This window comes from Rana temporaria, chromosome 5 (assembly GCF_905171775.1).
Source record: "Rana temporaria chromosome 5, aRanTem1.1, whole genome shotgun sequence".
Classification (NCBI taxonomy): Eukaryota; Metazoa; Chordata; class Amphibia; order Anura; family Ranidae; genus Rana; species Rana temporaria.
In genome coordinates, this window is record NC_053493.1 from 237,185,673 (window position 1) to 237,203,840 (window position 18,168).

The 18,168-nt window shown below is 42.6% G+C and overlaps 1 protein-coding gene across 2 annotated transcripts in view; it reads left to right on the forward strand.

Moving 5' to 3' along the window:
* LOC120940640 (serpin B3-like) overlaps positions 1–17,332 on the forward strand; it is a 52,926-nt gene extending 35,594 nt beyond the window's left edge. For both annotated transcript variants that reach the window (XM_040353613.1, XM_040353614.1), the window contains exons 4-8: positions 1,221–1,358; positions 5,221–5,332; positions 6,559–6,701; positions 8,390–8,545; positions 16,744–17,332. In XM_040353613.1, the coding sequence (XP_040209547.1) occupies positions 1,221–1,358; positions 5,221–5,332; positions 6,559–6,701; positions 8,390–8,545; positions 16,744–17,142 (948 nt within the window). In that variant the 3' untranslated portion in view covers positions 17,143–17,332. The remainder of the gene's footprint in view (positions 1–1,220; positions 1,359–5,220; positions 5,333–6,558; positions 6,702–8,389; positions 8,546–16,743) is intronic.
* Positions 17,333–18,168: the final 836 nt, after the last annotated feature.

An 18,168-nucleotide genomic window follows, 5' to 3' on the forward strand; every position in this document is an offset into this window, starting at 1 on the left:
TCTTTCTCCCATTCTGTGGCGGATGGTGCTAAATAAATTTGGGGGGGGTGCAAACAAACAAATTTTATTTTTAAAAAACCATCAATTGCATCCACTGTGCCATCAAATGCTGCCACTGTGCCATCAAATGCAGCCACTGTGCCATCAATTACAGCTAATGTGCCATCAATTACAGCCACTGTGCCATCACATGCTGTGACTGTGCCATCAAATGCTGCAACTGTGCCCATTAAACGCTGCCACTGCCCCATCAAAAGCTGACACTGTGCCATCAAAGCTGACACTGTGCCATTAAATGCTGCGACTGTGTCCATGAAACGCTGCCACTGTGCCATCAATTGCAGCCACTGTGCCATTACATGCTGCAACTGTGCCCATCAAATGCTGACACTGTGCCAAATGCTGCCAGTGTGAGTGTGCCCCCTGCCCGCTCGCCCACGGGTGCTAATCAGGCATTTCCAAAACACACCCGCCGCTGTAATTCATATGCCCGGCGGCCGTCAAGCGGCCAGGCACATGAATAGGGGGTGGCAGCGGCGACCATAGATAGATTCATGCAATGCATGAATCTATCTATGGTGAGAGAGAGAGAGTGACAGGAGAGGGGGGCGGGAAACTCCTGTGCCCTTTATGCTCCCATTGTTTACTTGGGGCACTTATTGTTTCTGTCTGTCTACGCGCCTACTTACTGATTGAATTTTTTGTTGAAAAGTTTGAAAATACCTGTATCTCATGTTACTGAATGTACAGTTTACCCCGCCCCTTGTCATTGTGCAAAGAAGGGGGCGGATTGTCCCCAGAGTGCATATCTCTTTGTGCCTGTATTTCAATAAACAGTTGATGTTTTGCACCACCGTAGGCTGTGTCCCAACAAGTGACTGGGTGAGCTAAGGGATGTTGGATGGTTCTGCTACCGAGCAAGGGAATCTTATACTATGAACATACTCCTCATGAATACCAGGGTTCATCACAGTTGGCTCCTCGCTGCTTGCTTTAACCCCTAAAATCCTGAACCACACCGTCAGTGTAAATAAACTCCCATGACTTTGTAGAAATCTCCCCAATTGGATGAAAAAATAAACCAATTTAACCCTTTCTTTTTCTATTCAAAAAAATGTAATTACTGGCAAGCCTTCATTTTTGTTTAGGAATGTAATAGAGGAGCTCAGTGTTTTCATATACAGTACATTGATAAGCATTGTCTGTTTGTTTTTCACTAGGCATCTGCAAGTGAGAATGTGGTTCCAGATGTACACAGCAAATTAAAGGCATTGTTTAACAAGTTGAAGACTGCAAGTGACTCAGAGTTGAAAATTGGTAATGGACTTTTCACTCAACTCAATTTCCCCATCCTAAAAGTAAGTTGGTCTGCAGGGAACAGCCATGTTGATTTAATTAGAGCAGTGTGGCAGTCAACTTTCTTATACAGGGTCTCAAGTGTACCCCTAACAAAAATAAATGAATTAAATAATTTCGGCTTTTTGATGATCATTAATTTTTCATCCGTCCAAAAAAAGGAACAGGCGAAAAACAGATGTTAGCGGATGACATCCGCTTACATCTGATCCACTGACATCTGTTTTTAAACACTTTTTTCCCTCTTCAAACACACTATATACAGCTAGTTGCTACGGAGAGGGCCGGAAAGCCTACCACCGTGTCCTTAACAACCAATGAGTCATCAGCTGTCAGTGGGGTTCCCCACTGATAGCTGAATGAAAAATAAAAATAAAAAATCGCAAAAAAACACAGTGGGGTACCCCCTCCTCTGGGTCCATACCAGGACCTTCGGGTCTAGTATGGATTCGGAGGTGACACCCCCACTCCAATTTTTTAAAATGGCGTGGAGTCCCCCCAAAATCCATACCAGACCCTTATCTGAGCATGCAGCCCAGCAGGAAAGGGAGGGGATGAGTGAGGGGCCCCCTCCTCAACCATACCCGGCTGCATGCCCTCAACATAGGGGGGATGGGTGCTTTGGAAAGCTCTGCCGTGTTGATGGGGACAAGAGCCTCTTTCCGAAAACCCTGGCCGGTGGTTGTCGGGGTCAACAGGTGGGCGGGTATCCGAATCTGGAAGCCCTTTTTAACAAGGGGGCCCCCAGATCCCACCCCTCCTTATGTGAATGGGTATTATGTACATTGTACCCCTACCCATTCACCCCAAAAAGCAGTGAAATATAAAAAAAAACAAAAGCATGTTTTTGACAAGTTCTTTATTAAAAAAATAGCTCAAAGCTGTCTTCTTCTGACGTAAAACACAACGACGTGCTGAGAAAAATGAAGTTCAATGCTTCCAAGCATGCGTCGACTTGATTCTGAGCATGCGCAGGTTTTTAACCAATGTTTTTTGCATACTAACCGTCGGTTTTGACCTATCGGTTAGGCGTCCATCGGTTCAATTTTAAAGCAAGTTCTATTTTTTTGGACCGAAGGATAACTGACCGATGGGGCCCACACACGGTCGGTTTGGACCGATGAAACAGTCCTTCAGTCCGTTTTCATCGGTTTAGACTGATCGTGTGTACAAGAGCCTCTTTCCGAAAACCCTGGCCGGTGGTTGTCGGGGTCATCAGGTGGGCGGGTATCCGAATCTGGAAGCCCTTTTTAACAAGGGGGCCCCCAGATCCCACCCCTCCTTATGTGAATGGGTATTATGTACATTGTACCCCTACCCATTCACCCCAAAAAGCAGTGAAAAGTAAAAAAAAACAAAAGCATGTTTTTGACAAGTTCTTTATTAAAAAAATAGCTCAAAGCTGTCTTCTTCTGCTGCTGTCTTCTTCCTTGCTACCGGGTACCTGCTTTAAAAAAAATGCTGCTCTTTTTCTGTGGCTGTCCTCCTCCGTTGTGTTGTGGCTTTCCAATGATGTCACAAGGGGCGGGCTCTCAAGGTGGTGTCATCGTATGGTCATGCCCCATAGGTATATAATAGGTGCCAGACAGCGGGGGACAACACAACAGAGGAAGACAGCCCCAAGAGAAGAGCGCCATTTTTGTTTTAAGCCCGTAACCGGTGGCGAGGAAAAAGACAGCGGCAACAAGGAAGAAGACAGCTCCGGGAGAAGATAACACAAGAATAAGATGGCTCTGGGAGAAGACGGCTCTGGGAGAAGACGGCATCGGGAAAAGATGGCTGCGGGAGAAGACAGGTCTGGGATAAGATGGCACTGGGAGAAGACATATTAAAAATATTTTTTAATAAAGGACTTGTCAAAAACTGGCACTTGTTTTTTAACTTTACACTGCTTTTTGAGGTGAATAGGTACGATGTACCCAATACCCATTCACATGGGGAGGGGGATTCCCATAAGCCTCCCGCCCGCAGACTCTGAAACCACTGACCAGGCTTGTCGGGAAGAGGCCATTGTCCCCATCGACATTAGGAAAATTTGCCTTGGGGTACCCACCCTCCCATGTTGAGGGCATGCGGCCTGGTATAGTTCAGGAGGGGGGGCGCTCGCTAGTCCCCTCCCTCCCTAGTCCCCTCCGTTTCCAGACCTGCCAGGCTGCATGCTCGGATTAGGGTCTGGTATGGATTTTGGGGGGGGACCCTAAGCCCCGAAGGACTCAAGAAAGTAAATACCATATAGAATTGCACTGTGATTTACTGCTTGGAACAGTTTCAGGAGGGCAGGTCATGATCCAGTGTTATCAAATGCAGCAAAGGCTCTATTGGGGTTATTCCCTGTTCCTGAGAAGAGTTATGCCGCGTACACACGCTCAGAATTTCCGACAACAAATGTTCCATGGGAGCTTGTTGTTCTGACCATGTGTAGGCTCCATCAGACATTTGCTGTCGGAATTTCCGACAACAAAAATTTGAGAGCTGGTTCTCAAATTTTCTGACAACAAAATTCGTTCTTGTAAATTTCGATTGTGTGTAGACAATTCCGACGCACAAAATTCCATGCATGCTCTGAATCAAGTACGAGACAGAAGCGATCGGTCTGGTAAAACTAGCATTTGTAATGGAGATAGCACATTCGTCACGCTGCAAATGTATTAATCTTTTAATGCAGCGCATTCTCTTCTTCTTTATAATGCTAGAATAATGAAGTTGTTTTGCTGCTGATATTCACACAGTTCTGACAAACTGAAGAGCAGTAATGGACTGAAAAGCACAAGGCTGAAAAGCAAGAATTGTCTCTCACCAAACTTCTACAAACACGAGATTAGCAGAAGGAGCCCAAAAGGGTGCCGCACCTGGTATTGAACTTCCCCTTTATGCCGCATACAGACGGTCGTTTTTTGTGATGAAAAAAAACGAAGTTTTAAATCATGAAATAAAACAACGTTTTTGAAACATCATTTTCAAAAACGATGTTGCCTACACACCATCGTTTTTTCACAATGCTCTAGCAAAGCGAGGTTACGTTTCACCACTTTTTTCCATTGAAGCTTGCTTCATAACTAGCTTCTGGGCATGCGCAGGTTTAAAAACGTTGTTTTAAACGTCGTTTTTTGCTACACACGGTCAATTTCTGTGAAACAAAAACAACGTTTTGAAAAACGACACAAAAAATTCGAGCATGTTCGAATTTTTTTTTGGTTGTTTTTTAGAAGACATAAAACAACGTTTTGCCCACACACAATCATTTTAAATGACGTTTTTTAAAACGTCGTTTTTTTTCATCACAAAAAACGACCGTCTGTATGAGGCATTATAGTGCCGTCGTACGCGTTGTACGTGACCACGTTCTTGGCGATCGGAATTTCCGTCAACATTTGTGTGATCGTGTGTATGCAAGACAAGTTTGAACCAAAATCCATCGGAAAAAAATCCAAGGTTATGTTCTCGGAATGTCCGATCGTGTATATGCGGCATAACTGTTTTGTGGAGTGCTGTCCAACCAGAGCCAATGTGCCCAGTGACAATTACATTGACCCTTAGAAAATATGAATCCAACATCACATTTGTACTTGTTTTTGAGAGGGCAAAGAAACCAGTTCACGTTAATGGTTGCCTTTCATCAGTCTCGCTATCTTTGCCGTCAAAATAATTTTTATTGATTGTGTTAATACAATGGAATATAAAACATAATTCAAAATATAGGAATTTCACAACGGGTATTTGTGAATGTTGATAGCCTTTACAGTGCCTTGAAAATGTTGTGCAATTTTTATTTGTGTTAGGTCTAGTAGGAGTAATGGTTTGTTTTTAGACTTTTGAAATCTGATAAAGATGCAATTTTTATATCTTCATCCCTTTTCTATTTAGAGTTATCTAGAATCCGCTCAGACACTCTATCAGGCAAACCTAAAGTCTGTTGATTTTGGGAAGGACAAAACAAGAGAATGCATAAACACGTGGGTTGAAGCTGAAACAAATGGTACGTGATAGCACTTGGTATTGGTGAACCCTGATCAGCTGATTCAGCCACTGGTTTCTTTCGTGTGTATGTTTTTCTTCGAGAAAACTGCTGTGGATCTCGACGAGAAAAAAAGAAAACATGCTCTCTTTTTTCTCGTCGGGCGTCTCAATTTTTTCGTCGTGGTTCTCGTCGGGCTGGTTTACGACGAGAAACATGTTCGTGTGTACGCTTAAAAACCCGCGCATGCTCAGAATAAAGTATGAGATGGGAGCGCACCTTCGGTAAAAGTAGCGTTCGTAATGGAGATAGCACATTTGTAACAGACTGAAAAGCGCAAATCGTCTCTCACCAGTGGAACCGAACTTCCCCTTTATAGTGCCGTCGTACGTGTTATACGTCACCACGTTTGAGAACGACAAGATTTTGTCTCGACAGTGTGTATGCAAGGAAAGCTTGACAAGAATCTCGTCAAGCTTGACAAGAAACTCGTCGAGAAAAACAACGTTTCTTTTACGACGAGATTCTCGGTCGTGTGTACGAGGCTTAGTTAACAGACCAAAAGGGAGCAAAGAGAAAGAAATTTTATTTTTACATACAGATATGTAACCAACAGAATCTCTGAGAAACATACCAGCAGGTGACTCATATGGCCAGCATCTAAAAAAACTGAAATAACAGTTGTGGTGGACTAATGCCCTGTACACACGATAAGTTCATCTGATGAAAACGGACCGATGGACCGTTTTCATCAGACAAATTGATCGTGTGTGCCCCATCAATTTTTTTCCCATCGGTGAAAAAAAATAGAACCTGTTTTAAAATTTTAGAATGGTTAAAAAACCGATAGAAAAAAAACGATCGTCTGTGGGGAAATCCATTGGTCAAAAATCCATGCATGCTCAGAATCAAGTCGACCAATGCTCGGAAGCATTGAACTTAATTTTTCTCTGCACGTCGTTGTGTTTTACGTCACCGCGTTGGACACGATCGGATTTTTAACCGATGGTGTTTAGGCAAGACTGATGAAAGTCAGCTTCATCGGATATCTGATGAAAAAATCCATCGGTTTGTTTTCATCAGACGAACCGATCGTGTGTACAGGGCATTACTCTTTGTTTATGAACATTGCTTGTGTTTGAATTCTAAAACATTACATATCAAACATTTCTAACACCGTTTTCTATACATTTGTGTCTTTTTTGAGCATTATATTTGTCTGCTAAATGTATTTATTTATTTTAAAGGTAAAATAAAGAATTTGTTTGCCCCAAATTCTCTGGATAAGAATACTTCCCTGATCCTAGTGAATGCCATTTATTTCAAAGGGAAATGGATGAAAACATTTAAAAAGGATAACACAAAAAATGCTCTGTTCCATGTAAAAGAGGTAAATGAACATATTGGATACGGAAAAAGAAGCAACAGTATTTTGTGGTGGTTGCAGTGAATTTTATAATGAATTAAAATACAAATCTTCTACACATCTTTATGTATATAGTACCTAGATGGTTTTAAATGTATGTCCACTAGAGCATCACCTTTTTATATTTAACATGTTTTACTTTCTGTTATTGTACAAGAATAAATATAGCCGTGAAAACAGACAAACGTTTTCCAGCGTCTTCGCATAATACTCATAATGCATTAAAGCGGGGGTTCACCCTAAAAAAAAAATTCTAACATTATATCCAGCACACTAACGACATTTACAGTATGCAGGTCTTTTTTTTTTTTTCACCGTACATACCGTTATATTGTGATTTTCTCCCCGATTTCCGGGTTCTGATTCCCACGGGACTGGGCGTTCCTATCCCTGGGTTAGATGATTGACGTCTGGTGAAACAGTTCCCATATCGCACAAGGCGCGTCACCAGATTTCCGTAAATAGCCGAGCTGCAAGTTGGCGCTATACGATGCCTGCGCCCGCTGTGTAGAGCTGACTGCGCAGGCGCCGTGTAGCGCCTTCTTTAAAAGTTACAACTAAAGCACCTTTAGAAATGTTTTGTAATAGCAATCATTCCGCAATAATCCCCTACCCTCCAAATCCCTTCACTCAACCAAATCAGGGATGAGGTGCCGTATCTTTACGAGGACTTTCGATCATTAATCCTTCACCTGCAAACAAATACTTTCTTGAATGCTGCCTAGAACTCTGGGACATGAATTTCCCAGGATGCAGCTGTTATGCCGCGTATACACGATAATTTTTCGGGTTGTAAAAAACTACGCTTTTTTTCAATTTCATTTAAAACGATCGTGTGTGGGCTTCAGAGCATTTTCCGGGTTCTGAAAAACTACAAAAAAAAAATTCGAACATGCTCTATTTTTTAACAACGTTTTCAACAATGTCGTTTTTCGGGTTGTAAAAAATGATCGTGTGTGGGCTTTAACGACGTGAAAAACCCGCGCATGCTCAGAAGCAAGTTATGAGACGGGAGCACTCGTTCTGGTAAAACTACCGTTCGTAATGGTATCACACTGTAACAGACAGAAAAGCGCGAATCGTCTTTTACAAACACAAAATCAGCTAAAGCAGCCCCAAGGGTGGCGTCATCCACATGGAACTTCCCCTTTATAGTGCCGTCGTACGTGTTGTACGTCACCGCGCTTTGCTAGAGCATTTTTTTTCACGATCGTGTGTAGGCAAGGCTGGTTTAATGATGAAGTTGGAAAAAAATTTGTTTTTTCTAGAGGCTGAAAAAAGTTTTTTACAAGCCGAAAAAATGATCGTGTGTACGCGGCATAAGGCCAGGTTGACATCACCAGTGGCATAAAGAAACCAGAAAGTAGAAAAATGGTAAATGTAAGAAAAATCCCAAAAATATAAAAATATGTACGATAAATAATGAATGTAAGATGATTTCATATCAGCATGCAGAACTGTATACTGTTGTGATTTTTAGAGAAAGGGGGAAAAGGCCACTTAAATATTTTTTTACATGATATGACTGTCACAATATTTTTACAAAATACGGTTATATGAAATATAATATACAATGCATATGTGTAAAATGATGCATAAATTGACGGCGCTACAAAAATATTTTATTTACAATTATTCATATTCCTTCTTAGGATGTAAAAATACCAGTGCCAATGATGAGTCAAACTGAAAGATTTAATCATGGAATTGTAGAAGAAATGGATGTTCAGTTTATTGAACTGCCATATGAAAATGAGGACTTCAGCATGTTCATATTTTTACCCAATAAAATTTCGGGTCTGCAAAAGGTGAGATTTTATTGTATTCAAAACGTATTTCCTTATCGTACATCACGGGACACAGAGCACCATAGTCATAACTATGCACGTTATACGCCACCTATAGGTGAATGGACACTGGCACACTCAAAAGACAGGAAGTCCCTCTCTCTATATAACCCCTCCCATCCAGGGCGTACCTAAGTTTTTTCACCAGTGTCTAAGGCGTTGGTCACGGTTAATGAAGTGCTAAGAAGAGCTCCGTTGAGAAATCCCTGGCGGGATCAAGGAGCTATGCAATCAGATCCATCTAAAGTGCCTGAAAGGCGAGGTTTCTGCCTGTAATGCTTCACCTTTGAGAGCTGTACCCTGAGTCGGCACCTTGGTCACATGAAAACTGGAGGCAGGAAGAGGAAGGGCGGCATTGCCATATGGTGACAGGTCAGATACTGTAGGCCTTGGAGACAAGAGGCGGCTCGTGAGTGAATACTTGCTTGGGAACTGGGTGCAGACTAGTCATGATTACATGCTGCATATTTTATGCCTATCTGAGGGGAATGTACATCTGTAAGTAGATACACCACTGGATGATTAGCAGTTCACTTTAAAAGTGTTGTTATCTGCTTGTGGGCAGAAACAGCATAATAAACGTGCTTGCAAAAATGTATTGCTTAAAGCGGAGTACCGGCCATAATTTCACTTTTTAAATGTAAATACTAGTGCTGTCAAGCGATTAAAATTTCTAATCGCGATTAATCGCATTAATGTCATAGTTAACTCACGATTAATCGCGCGATTAAGGAGGTTCACCCTTTAAAACATTTTTTTTTTGTTTTCTTATTTATTTATTTATTTATTTTTTATAATATTAAATTGTGTTTTTTTATTTTTTTACATTTTGATCACTTTTATTGCTGTCACAAGGAATGTAAACATCCCTTGTGACAGCAATAGGTGGTGACAGGTACTCTTTATGGAGGGATCGGGGTCTAAAAGACCTCCGAGCCCTCCTTTGCACTTCAAAGTATTCAGATCGCCGAAAACGGCGATTCTGAATACTGTGTACTTTTTTAAATCCGGCGCCATTGGCAGCCGAGAAACCCGGAAGTGACGTCATGACGCCGCTTCCGTGGTTTCAATGCGGAGACTGAATCAAAGCCGTTTACGGCTTAGTGTCAGTCTCCGCCTGGACACAGAACGCGGCGGATGGAGGATCGGGTCTCCCGGTGGGACGGGAGGCCCGGTCAGAGCGGCGAAAGGCGGCGGGAGGGGGGATGTCCCCTCCCGCTCCTCCGGCATAACAACCGAGCGGCTTATAGCCGCATCGGTTGTTATGTTTGGATAGCCGATCGCCCGCTCTAAACAACGGTACCGGAATGATGCCTGCGGCTGCAGGCATCATCCCGGTATAACCCCCGAACGCCGCCTCGTTAATGGGTTTGTGTTAACGCCGTTAATAACGCGTTTAACTGACAGCACTAGTAAATACCCCTGTAATACACAAGCTTAATGTATTCTAGTAAAGTTAGTCTGTAAACGAAGGTCCGTTTTGTTAGGTTGTTACAGCATTTAGACACTTTATAAAATAGAAATTGACTGGGGCCATCCTAAGTGTGGGCATCATGAAGCCAGACTGTATGACTTCCTGGATTTCAGCCTTGCAGATCTCGCACATGCTCAGTGCTGCACAAGCAGTGTAATAGGTTTCAGATCAGGTTTCAGCACCTGTACTGTCCAAGTCACATGATTCTTCGAGACTGGGGAGTGCACAGACTCCTGGAAAGTTACACCCACTACATTCCCAGGAGTCTGTGCGGTGTAGGTTAGGAAGCTTAAGCACCTAGGTGCAGGAAGTGGGAAGATTAACTATTCTGCCTAGCAACAACACTTTGAAGGCATCTAAAAAATAAAAAAAAATTCTTAAAGGACTAATGATTTTTTTTTAAAACTACTGATGTAATGTTATATTTATGGGTGGAACTCCACTTTAATTGCATGTTTTTTTAAAGTACACGTTTGAAAGACATGAGTGTGGGTGCATTTTAGGGAGTTGTATCTCCTACGGGTCTAAAGAATAGGACCAACGGTAGTTGAGCAGGTGCTTGCTTACAAACTTGCTAAAATGCACAGTTGCAAAGACTCACAGATGTTAAAATGCACAGATGCTGAAATGCACAGTTACTAAAACGCACAGATGCTGAAATGCACAGATGCTAAAAAGCACAGACACTAAAACGCACAGTTGCTAAAATGCACAGATGCTGAAACAAACAGTTGCTTGAGCATACGGTTGCTGAAACACACAATTGCTGAAACACACGGTTGCTGAAGATAACTGTTTTTACCAGTTCACGTTTACATAAAGATACATGATTATGGGTGTACAAAATGCATGTTTGAACATGTTTGCGTAAAAACAAAAAACAAAACATGTTTATTGTTGATCACATAAAAACGTGTGATCGCATAAGGTGACAGGATTGCTTAAGTATACATGGTCACATAAAGATGCATGTTTATGTTTGTATAGATATGCATTTTTTTTTCATAGTCGCATAAAAATGCTTGATCACATAAAGATACTTAGTCACATAAAGATGCTTGATCACACAAGGATGCTTGATCGCATAAGATGCTTGATTGCACAAGGGTGCTTGATCGCAAAGAGAGGCTTGATCTCACAAGGGTGCTTGATCGCACAAGGATGCTTAATCACACAAGGGTGCTTGTTTGCACATGGGTGCTTGATCGCACAAGGATGTTTGATCACACAAGAGTTCTTGGTCGCACAGAGAAGCTTGATCACGCAGAAAGGCTTGATCGCATAAAGATGCTTGATCGCATAAGGATGCATGATTGCCTAAAGTTGCAATTTTTTCGCCTAGAGATGCATGGTTGCATAATGAGGCATGTTAATACATGTTTAATTAACCAGGTCCCTACCGAGCCATAGTAATATGACGTCGGCAGGAACTGTCTCTCGCTCCGGGTGGACGTCATATGACGTCCCTTCCTTCGCAGCCGCTAGGAATCTCTCAGGACCTGGTGCGTGTGCACTGGTGGCTGCGATGTCCGCCGGGCACCCACAATTGCCCGTGATCACGGCAGGAGTGTGGCAGGAGATTCACCTCCGGTCAGAGGTGAGGAGACCGATGTGTGTTCCCAGTACAGAGGAACACACATCGGTCTCCTCCCCTTGTAAGTCCCCCTCCCCCTACATTAAGAATCACTCCCAGGGAACATATTTAACTTCTCCAGCGCCCCCTAGTGTTAACCCGTTCCCTGCCAGTCACATTTACACAGTAATCACTGCAGTTTTATAGCACTAATCGATGTATAAATGTGAATGGTCCCAAAAATGTGTCAAAAGTGTCCGATATGTCCGTCGCAATGTCACAGTCACAATAAAAATCGCAGATCGCCGACATTACTAGTAAAAAAAAAAACTATCCCCTATAACTTTTGCGCAAACCAATCAATATACGCTTATTGCGATTTTTTTACCAAAAATATGTAGAAGAATACATATCGGTCTAAACTTAGGAAAAAAATTGCTTTTTAAAAAAAAAAGATATTTATTAAATTATTTATAAAAAATATTGTTTTTTAAAAAAAATTGTCGCTCTTTTTTTGTTTATAGCACAAAAAATAAAAACCGCAGAGGTGATCAAATACAACCAAATGAAAGCTCTATTTGTGGGAAAAAAAGCATAAAGATTTCATTTGGGTACAGTCTTGCATGACCGCGCAATTGTCATTCAAAGTGCATCAGCGCTGAAAACGGAAAATTGGTCTGGGCAGGAAGGGGGTGAAAATGCTCAGTATTGAAGTTGTTAAATATACATGATTCCTCATTATCGCATAGGAATATATGTCTGCATAGATACATGTTGCGGAATGTTGCATAACACATTTCATAAACACATGCTTGCTTTGCAAAGATGCTTGTTCCATGGCACACAAGCTACATGAATGCGTGTGTACAGTGCACACTTTTCATATTTTGCTTAAAAGCATATTTGTATGGACTCATGCTTCCATAAAAGCATGCTTCCATAGAGGCATATTGCTTTAACACATGCTGCATACATTAAAGCTGTATATGTATGTACTTTTTTTTTCTGGAAATATTTACCTATGTGTTTATTGCATAGGACTACAGAAGTGCCTACAAAATAGTCCCAAGGCCTCCCTATGAAGGGGCGCCCGCTCTCGATCAAGGGGGGGGAACACTTCTGTGGTTTTCAGGGGCTTGGTAAAAAGAGATCCTTGATGGATGGATCATCTCTGTGGTAGCCTTGACCCCAAAGACCCAGTGAAAAGAAGGTCTTTATTTCTGGCGCAAGACCGATTGATGTCTCAGGGTGTAATCATAGAGAACCCTTCAGAAGAGCAGGGTATGTGGTTTTATTTAAATCTCTTCATGGTACTGAGACTGATTGGAGATGTCAGACCGATTTTGGAGCTCAAAGATCTGAATCACTTCCTAAACATCCGCTCTTTCCACATGGAGTCAATCCGGTCAGTCATATCCACCCTACGGGAAGGAGAAGTTCTAGCATCAATAGACATCAAAGATGTATATCTACTGTACATGTGCCTATTTTTCCGGTAATCCGAAGTTTCTGCGTTTTGCGGTGGAACATCGCCACTTTCAGTTTGTGGCTTTGCACTTCAAGTTAGCCACCGCTCCCCAGGCATTTACAAAAGTTTTGGCCCCAGTACTAGCAAGACTAAGCAGCCAGGGTATAGCAGTAATGGCATACCTAGACAACCTGCTACTGGTAGATAAGTCAGTAGCACGGTTAAACCAGGGGGTGTCCAGGTATCTGGAACACCTAGGTTGTATTTTCAATCTGGAGAAATCATTCTTACTACTAGTAAAGAGACTGGAGTATTTGGGCTTGGTCATCGATACAACCCAGAAAGGAGTGTTTTTGCCCCAGGCAAAAGTCAACACTATAAGTAAGGTGGTCCAGGTGGTCAGGGCAAGAAAGGGTCTTTCCATTCGCCTTTGCATGAGGTTGCTAGGAAAGATGATGGCTTCATTCAAAGCAGTTCCCTATGCCCAGTTTCATTCAAGACTGTTGCAATACAGTATTTTGTCTGCTTGGAACAAGAAAACCCAAGCTTTGAATTATCCAATGAATCTGGCCCCAGAAGTGCGCCAGAGACTCAGTTGTGGTCGATAACCAAGAATTTGCAGAAAGAAAAATCCCTCATTCCGGTTACCTGGAGGGTGGTAACAACAGATGCCAGCCTATGGGCCTGGGGAGCAGTTCTAGAGGAAACCACTGTCCAAGGGAAGTGGTCAGAGTCTGAGAAAACCATGTCCATCGACCTGGACGTTCAGGTTCTGGAAATTTCCCATCAGGATACAGTCCGACAATGCCACAGCAGTGGCCTATATCAATCTCCAAGGTGGCACCAGAAGTCACGCAGCCTAGAGTGAGGTGAACCACATTCTGGCTTGGGCAGAGGAACATGTTCCTTGCCTATCCACAGTCTTCATCCCAAGAGTGGAGAATTGGCAGGTAGATTTCTTAAGCTGCCAACAGTTGTTCCCGGGAGAATGGTCCCTACATCCTGATGTCTTTCTGGCCACATGCCAAAGATAGGGTACCCCGGACGTAGATCTGTTGGCATCCAGATTCAACAAGAAGTTGGACATCTTTGTGTCAAGAACAAAGGATCCACTAGCACTCGGAAGAGATGCGTTAGTGACCCCGTGGGATCAGTTTTCACTGATTTATGCATTTCCCCCAATTCAGCTGCGACTTCTTTGCAGGATCAAGGAAGAAGGGAAGCCGATAATCCTAGTAGCTCCGGTGGGGCCCAGGAGATCCTGTTATGCAGAGATCATGAGGATGGCAGTAGGGGATTCCTGGACTCTTCCATCTCGTCCAGACCTGCTGTCGCAAGGGCCGGTATTCCATCCTACCTTACAGTCGCTAAATTTGATGGTTTGGCTGTTGTAGCCTACATCCTAAAAAGTCGAGGATTTTCAGGGTCAGTGATTACAACCCTGAATAATGCTAGAAAGCCAACCTTTATTAGCATTTATTATCGGGTCTGGAGGGCCTATGTCTCCTGGTGTGAAGCCAAGGGTTGGCACCCTTAAAAGTATGTCATAGGTAGAATTCTTTCCTTTCTACAGTTAGGGGTAGAAATTAAGCTGGCATTGAGTATAATCAAGGGTCAGACCTTGGCCTTCGCAGTATTTTTCCAAAGGCTGCTTGCTTTGCATTCTTTGGTCTGGACCTTTATACAAGGGGTAACTCAGATAAGTCCGCCAGTCAGGTCACATTTGTGCCCATGGGATCTGAATCTAGTTCTGTCGGTTTTGCAAGGACAACCCTTTGAGCCATACACAATATTCCCTTGCTTCTTTTGACAAAGAAATTGGTGTTCTTAGTTGTGGTAACCTCCACAAGAAGAGTGTCAGAATTGGCTGCTTTTTCCTGTAAAGAGCCATACTTAATTATTCATAAAGACAAGGTGGTGTTGCTTCCTGATCCAACCTTTTTGCCTAAGGTAGTGTCAGATTTTCATCTGAACCAGGATGTTTAGAAAACTGATGTTTTGTTTGTACTGCCAGAAGGCCCCATAAAGGGCCAGGCAGCATCAAAATCAACTATTGTTAAGTGGATTTGTCAGGTTATTCGCCAGTCTGAAGAGAAGGCTTCCGCCTTTCCAGGTTAAAGTGCACTCTACCAGGACAGTCAGTGCTTCATGAGCAGTGCATCACCAAGTCTCTGTGGCTCAGATTTGCAAGGGCGCTACTTGGTTGTCAGTTCATACATTCACAAAATTCTATCAGATGGATATAAGTTGGCAGGAGGATGCCGCCTTCGGGCGCAGTGTGCTGCAGGCAGCAGTATAGGTCCTCACGCCTGGCGGCGGCCATTTTGCTTTGTGCATTTCTCCCCTCAGAAGGCATTGCTTTGGGAAATCCCACATAGTTATGACTATGGTGCTCTGTGTCCCTTGATGTACGATAAAGAAAATAGGATTTTTATAACAGCTTACCTGTAAAATCCTTTTTTTAGGAGTACAACATGGGACACAGAGGTCCAGCCCCTCCTATTGGTATATATATATATATATATATATATATATATATATATATATATATATATATATCTTTTCTACACAAACTTGGGTACTCCCTGGATGGGAGGGGTTATATAGGGAGAAGGACTTCATGTCTTTTCTACTCAATTGCCCAAAAATTGTATACAAACCAGAGGGTGGATCAAGCCTGCCTTTTAAAGCGGAGTTCCGGCCACAATTTCACTTTTTATATATAAATACCCCTGTAATACACAAGCTTAATGTATTCTAGTAAAGTTAGTCTGCAAACTAAGGTCCGTTTTGTTAGGTTGTTACAGCATTTAGACACTTTATAAAATAGAAATTGACTGGGGCCATCTTAAGTGTGGGCATCATGAAGCCAGACTGTATGACTTCCTGGATTTCAGCCTTGCAGATCTCGCACATGCTCAGTGCTGCACAAGCAGTGTAATAGGTTTCAGATCAGGTTTCAGCACCTGTACTGTCCAAGTCACATGATTCTTCGAGACTGGGGAGTGCTCTAACTCCTGGAAAGTTGCACCCACTACATTCCCAAGAGTCTGTGCGGTGTAGGTTAGGAAGCTTAAGCACCTAGGTGTAGGAAGTGGGAAGATTAACTATTCTGCCTAGCAACAACACTTTGAAGGCATCTAAAAAAAAAAAAAATTCTTAAAGGACTAATGACATTTTTTTAAAACTACTGATGTAATGTTATATTTATGGGTGGAACTCCACTTTAATTACAAAAAGCCACAGGTCTTCATTGTGTGCCATTAAACTTTCTATTTGCTGGCCTCCTAAGAACCAATGCACACCATGCTTGCCCCCCCCCCGCCCCTTTCTGTCAGCACTGGGGTCACATTAACCTAAGCGAGAAAGAGAAACATTGGAACACTAGTCAGTATCTGCATGTGTTTTGCTTTGGAAGAATAAATTGCCTTTGACGCTGGGTGTCCTATGTGTGTGGATGTTGCTGTGTTATGTAAAACTATTAGTTTAGTTTTTATCATTTTAAAATGGGGTGCCTCGACATTGTGAAGAATTTTAAATGGTGCCTGAATGACTGAAAGAATGTTGAGAAACACTGCCTTAAAGAAGCAATATTTACATTTTAGAACCCCTAATCATAATCTGTATTACAATTTTTTTTTTAGGTTATTGAACAGATGACTTTGGAGTTATTGATGAAATCGACAGATTCCAAAAATATGCAAAAGACAAAATTAGAGATACACATTCCACATTTTAAGATAGAAGAAAGCTATGATCTAACTTCACACCTAAAAAACATGGGAATGCTGGATGCCTTCAGCCAAAAGGCAAATTTATCTGGTATATCTGGCGTTGGCCTCTTTGTGTCAAAAGTGATCCATAAAGCCTTCATTGAGGTTAATGAGGAAGGAACCGAAGCAGCGGCTGCAACTGGAATTGTTATTCAACCTAAATCAGCCACAAGGCAGTTTGTAGTAAATCATCCATTTTTTGTTTTAATCAAACATAATGCAACCAATACTATTCTTTTTTGTCTCAAGTTTTGTTCACCAAGCTCATAACTTACTATGGTGCATATATACTGTACACATATATACACATACATGTGGTTTATTAACATGTTCTTTTTAATTACTGCAGTTTCCTCCTTTGGGCTCTATTAGAACTTAATATCCTGGGGCCAGATTCACGTACAAGAGCGCCGGTGTAACGTAACCCGTTACGATACACCGCCGCAAGTTTCCAGTTTTAGTGCCCGATCCACAAAGCACTTACCTGGAAACTTGCGGCGGTGTATCGTAAAGACGTCCGGCGCAAGGCGGGCCAATTCAAATGGGCGTGTGCCATTTAAATTAGGCGTGCTCCCGCACCGGACCTGCTGCGCATGCTCCGTTTCGCAATTCCCGTCGTGCTTTGCGCGCAGTGACGTCATTTTTTTCGAACGGCGTCGCGCGTAGCGTAATTCCGTATTTCCGGACGGCTTACGCAAACGACGTTCATTTTTAAATTTCGACGCGGGAACGACGGCCATACTTTATACAGCAATACGATTGCTGTGTAAAGTTAGGGCACCTAAAACGACGACTAACTTTGCGACGGGAAACTAGACTAGCGGCGACGTAGCGAACGCGAAAATCCGTCGTGGATCGCCGTAACTCCTAATTTGCATACCCGACGCTGGTTTACGACGCAAACTCCCCCCAGTGACGGCCGCGGTACTGCATCCTAAGATCCGACAGTGTAAAACAATTACACCTGTCGGATCTTATGGATATCTATGCGTAACTGATTCTATGAATCAGTCGCATAGATAGAAACAGAGATACCACGGCGTATCAGGAGTAAAAAATAAAATAAAAATGTACTCACTTCTATGTAGCTGTTACTAGGCAGATTTCGTAATCTGCCTAGTTCCTGGTCCTAGGTGGTTCAACTTCCTGTCCTAAGACCCCATTGCCTCTGGGCATTACTGTGCCTAAAAATCGCCCAGCATGCACCTCTCCCTGAAAACCAGGAAGAAAAAGGAACTGGGCTTCACATGCCCTCACATATGATGGATATGGCCACAACATCAGCTGGAGGATATA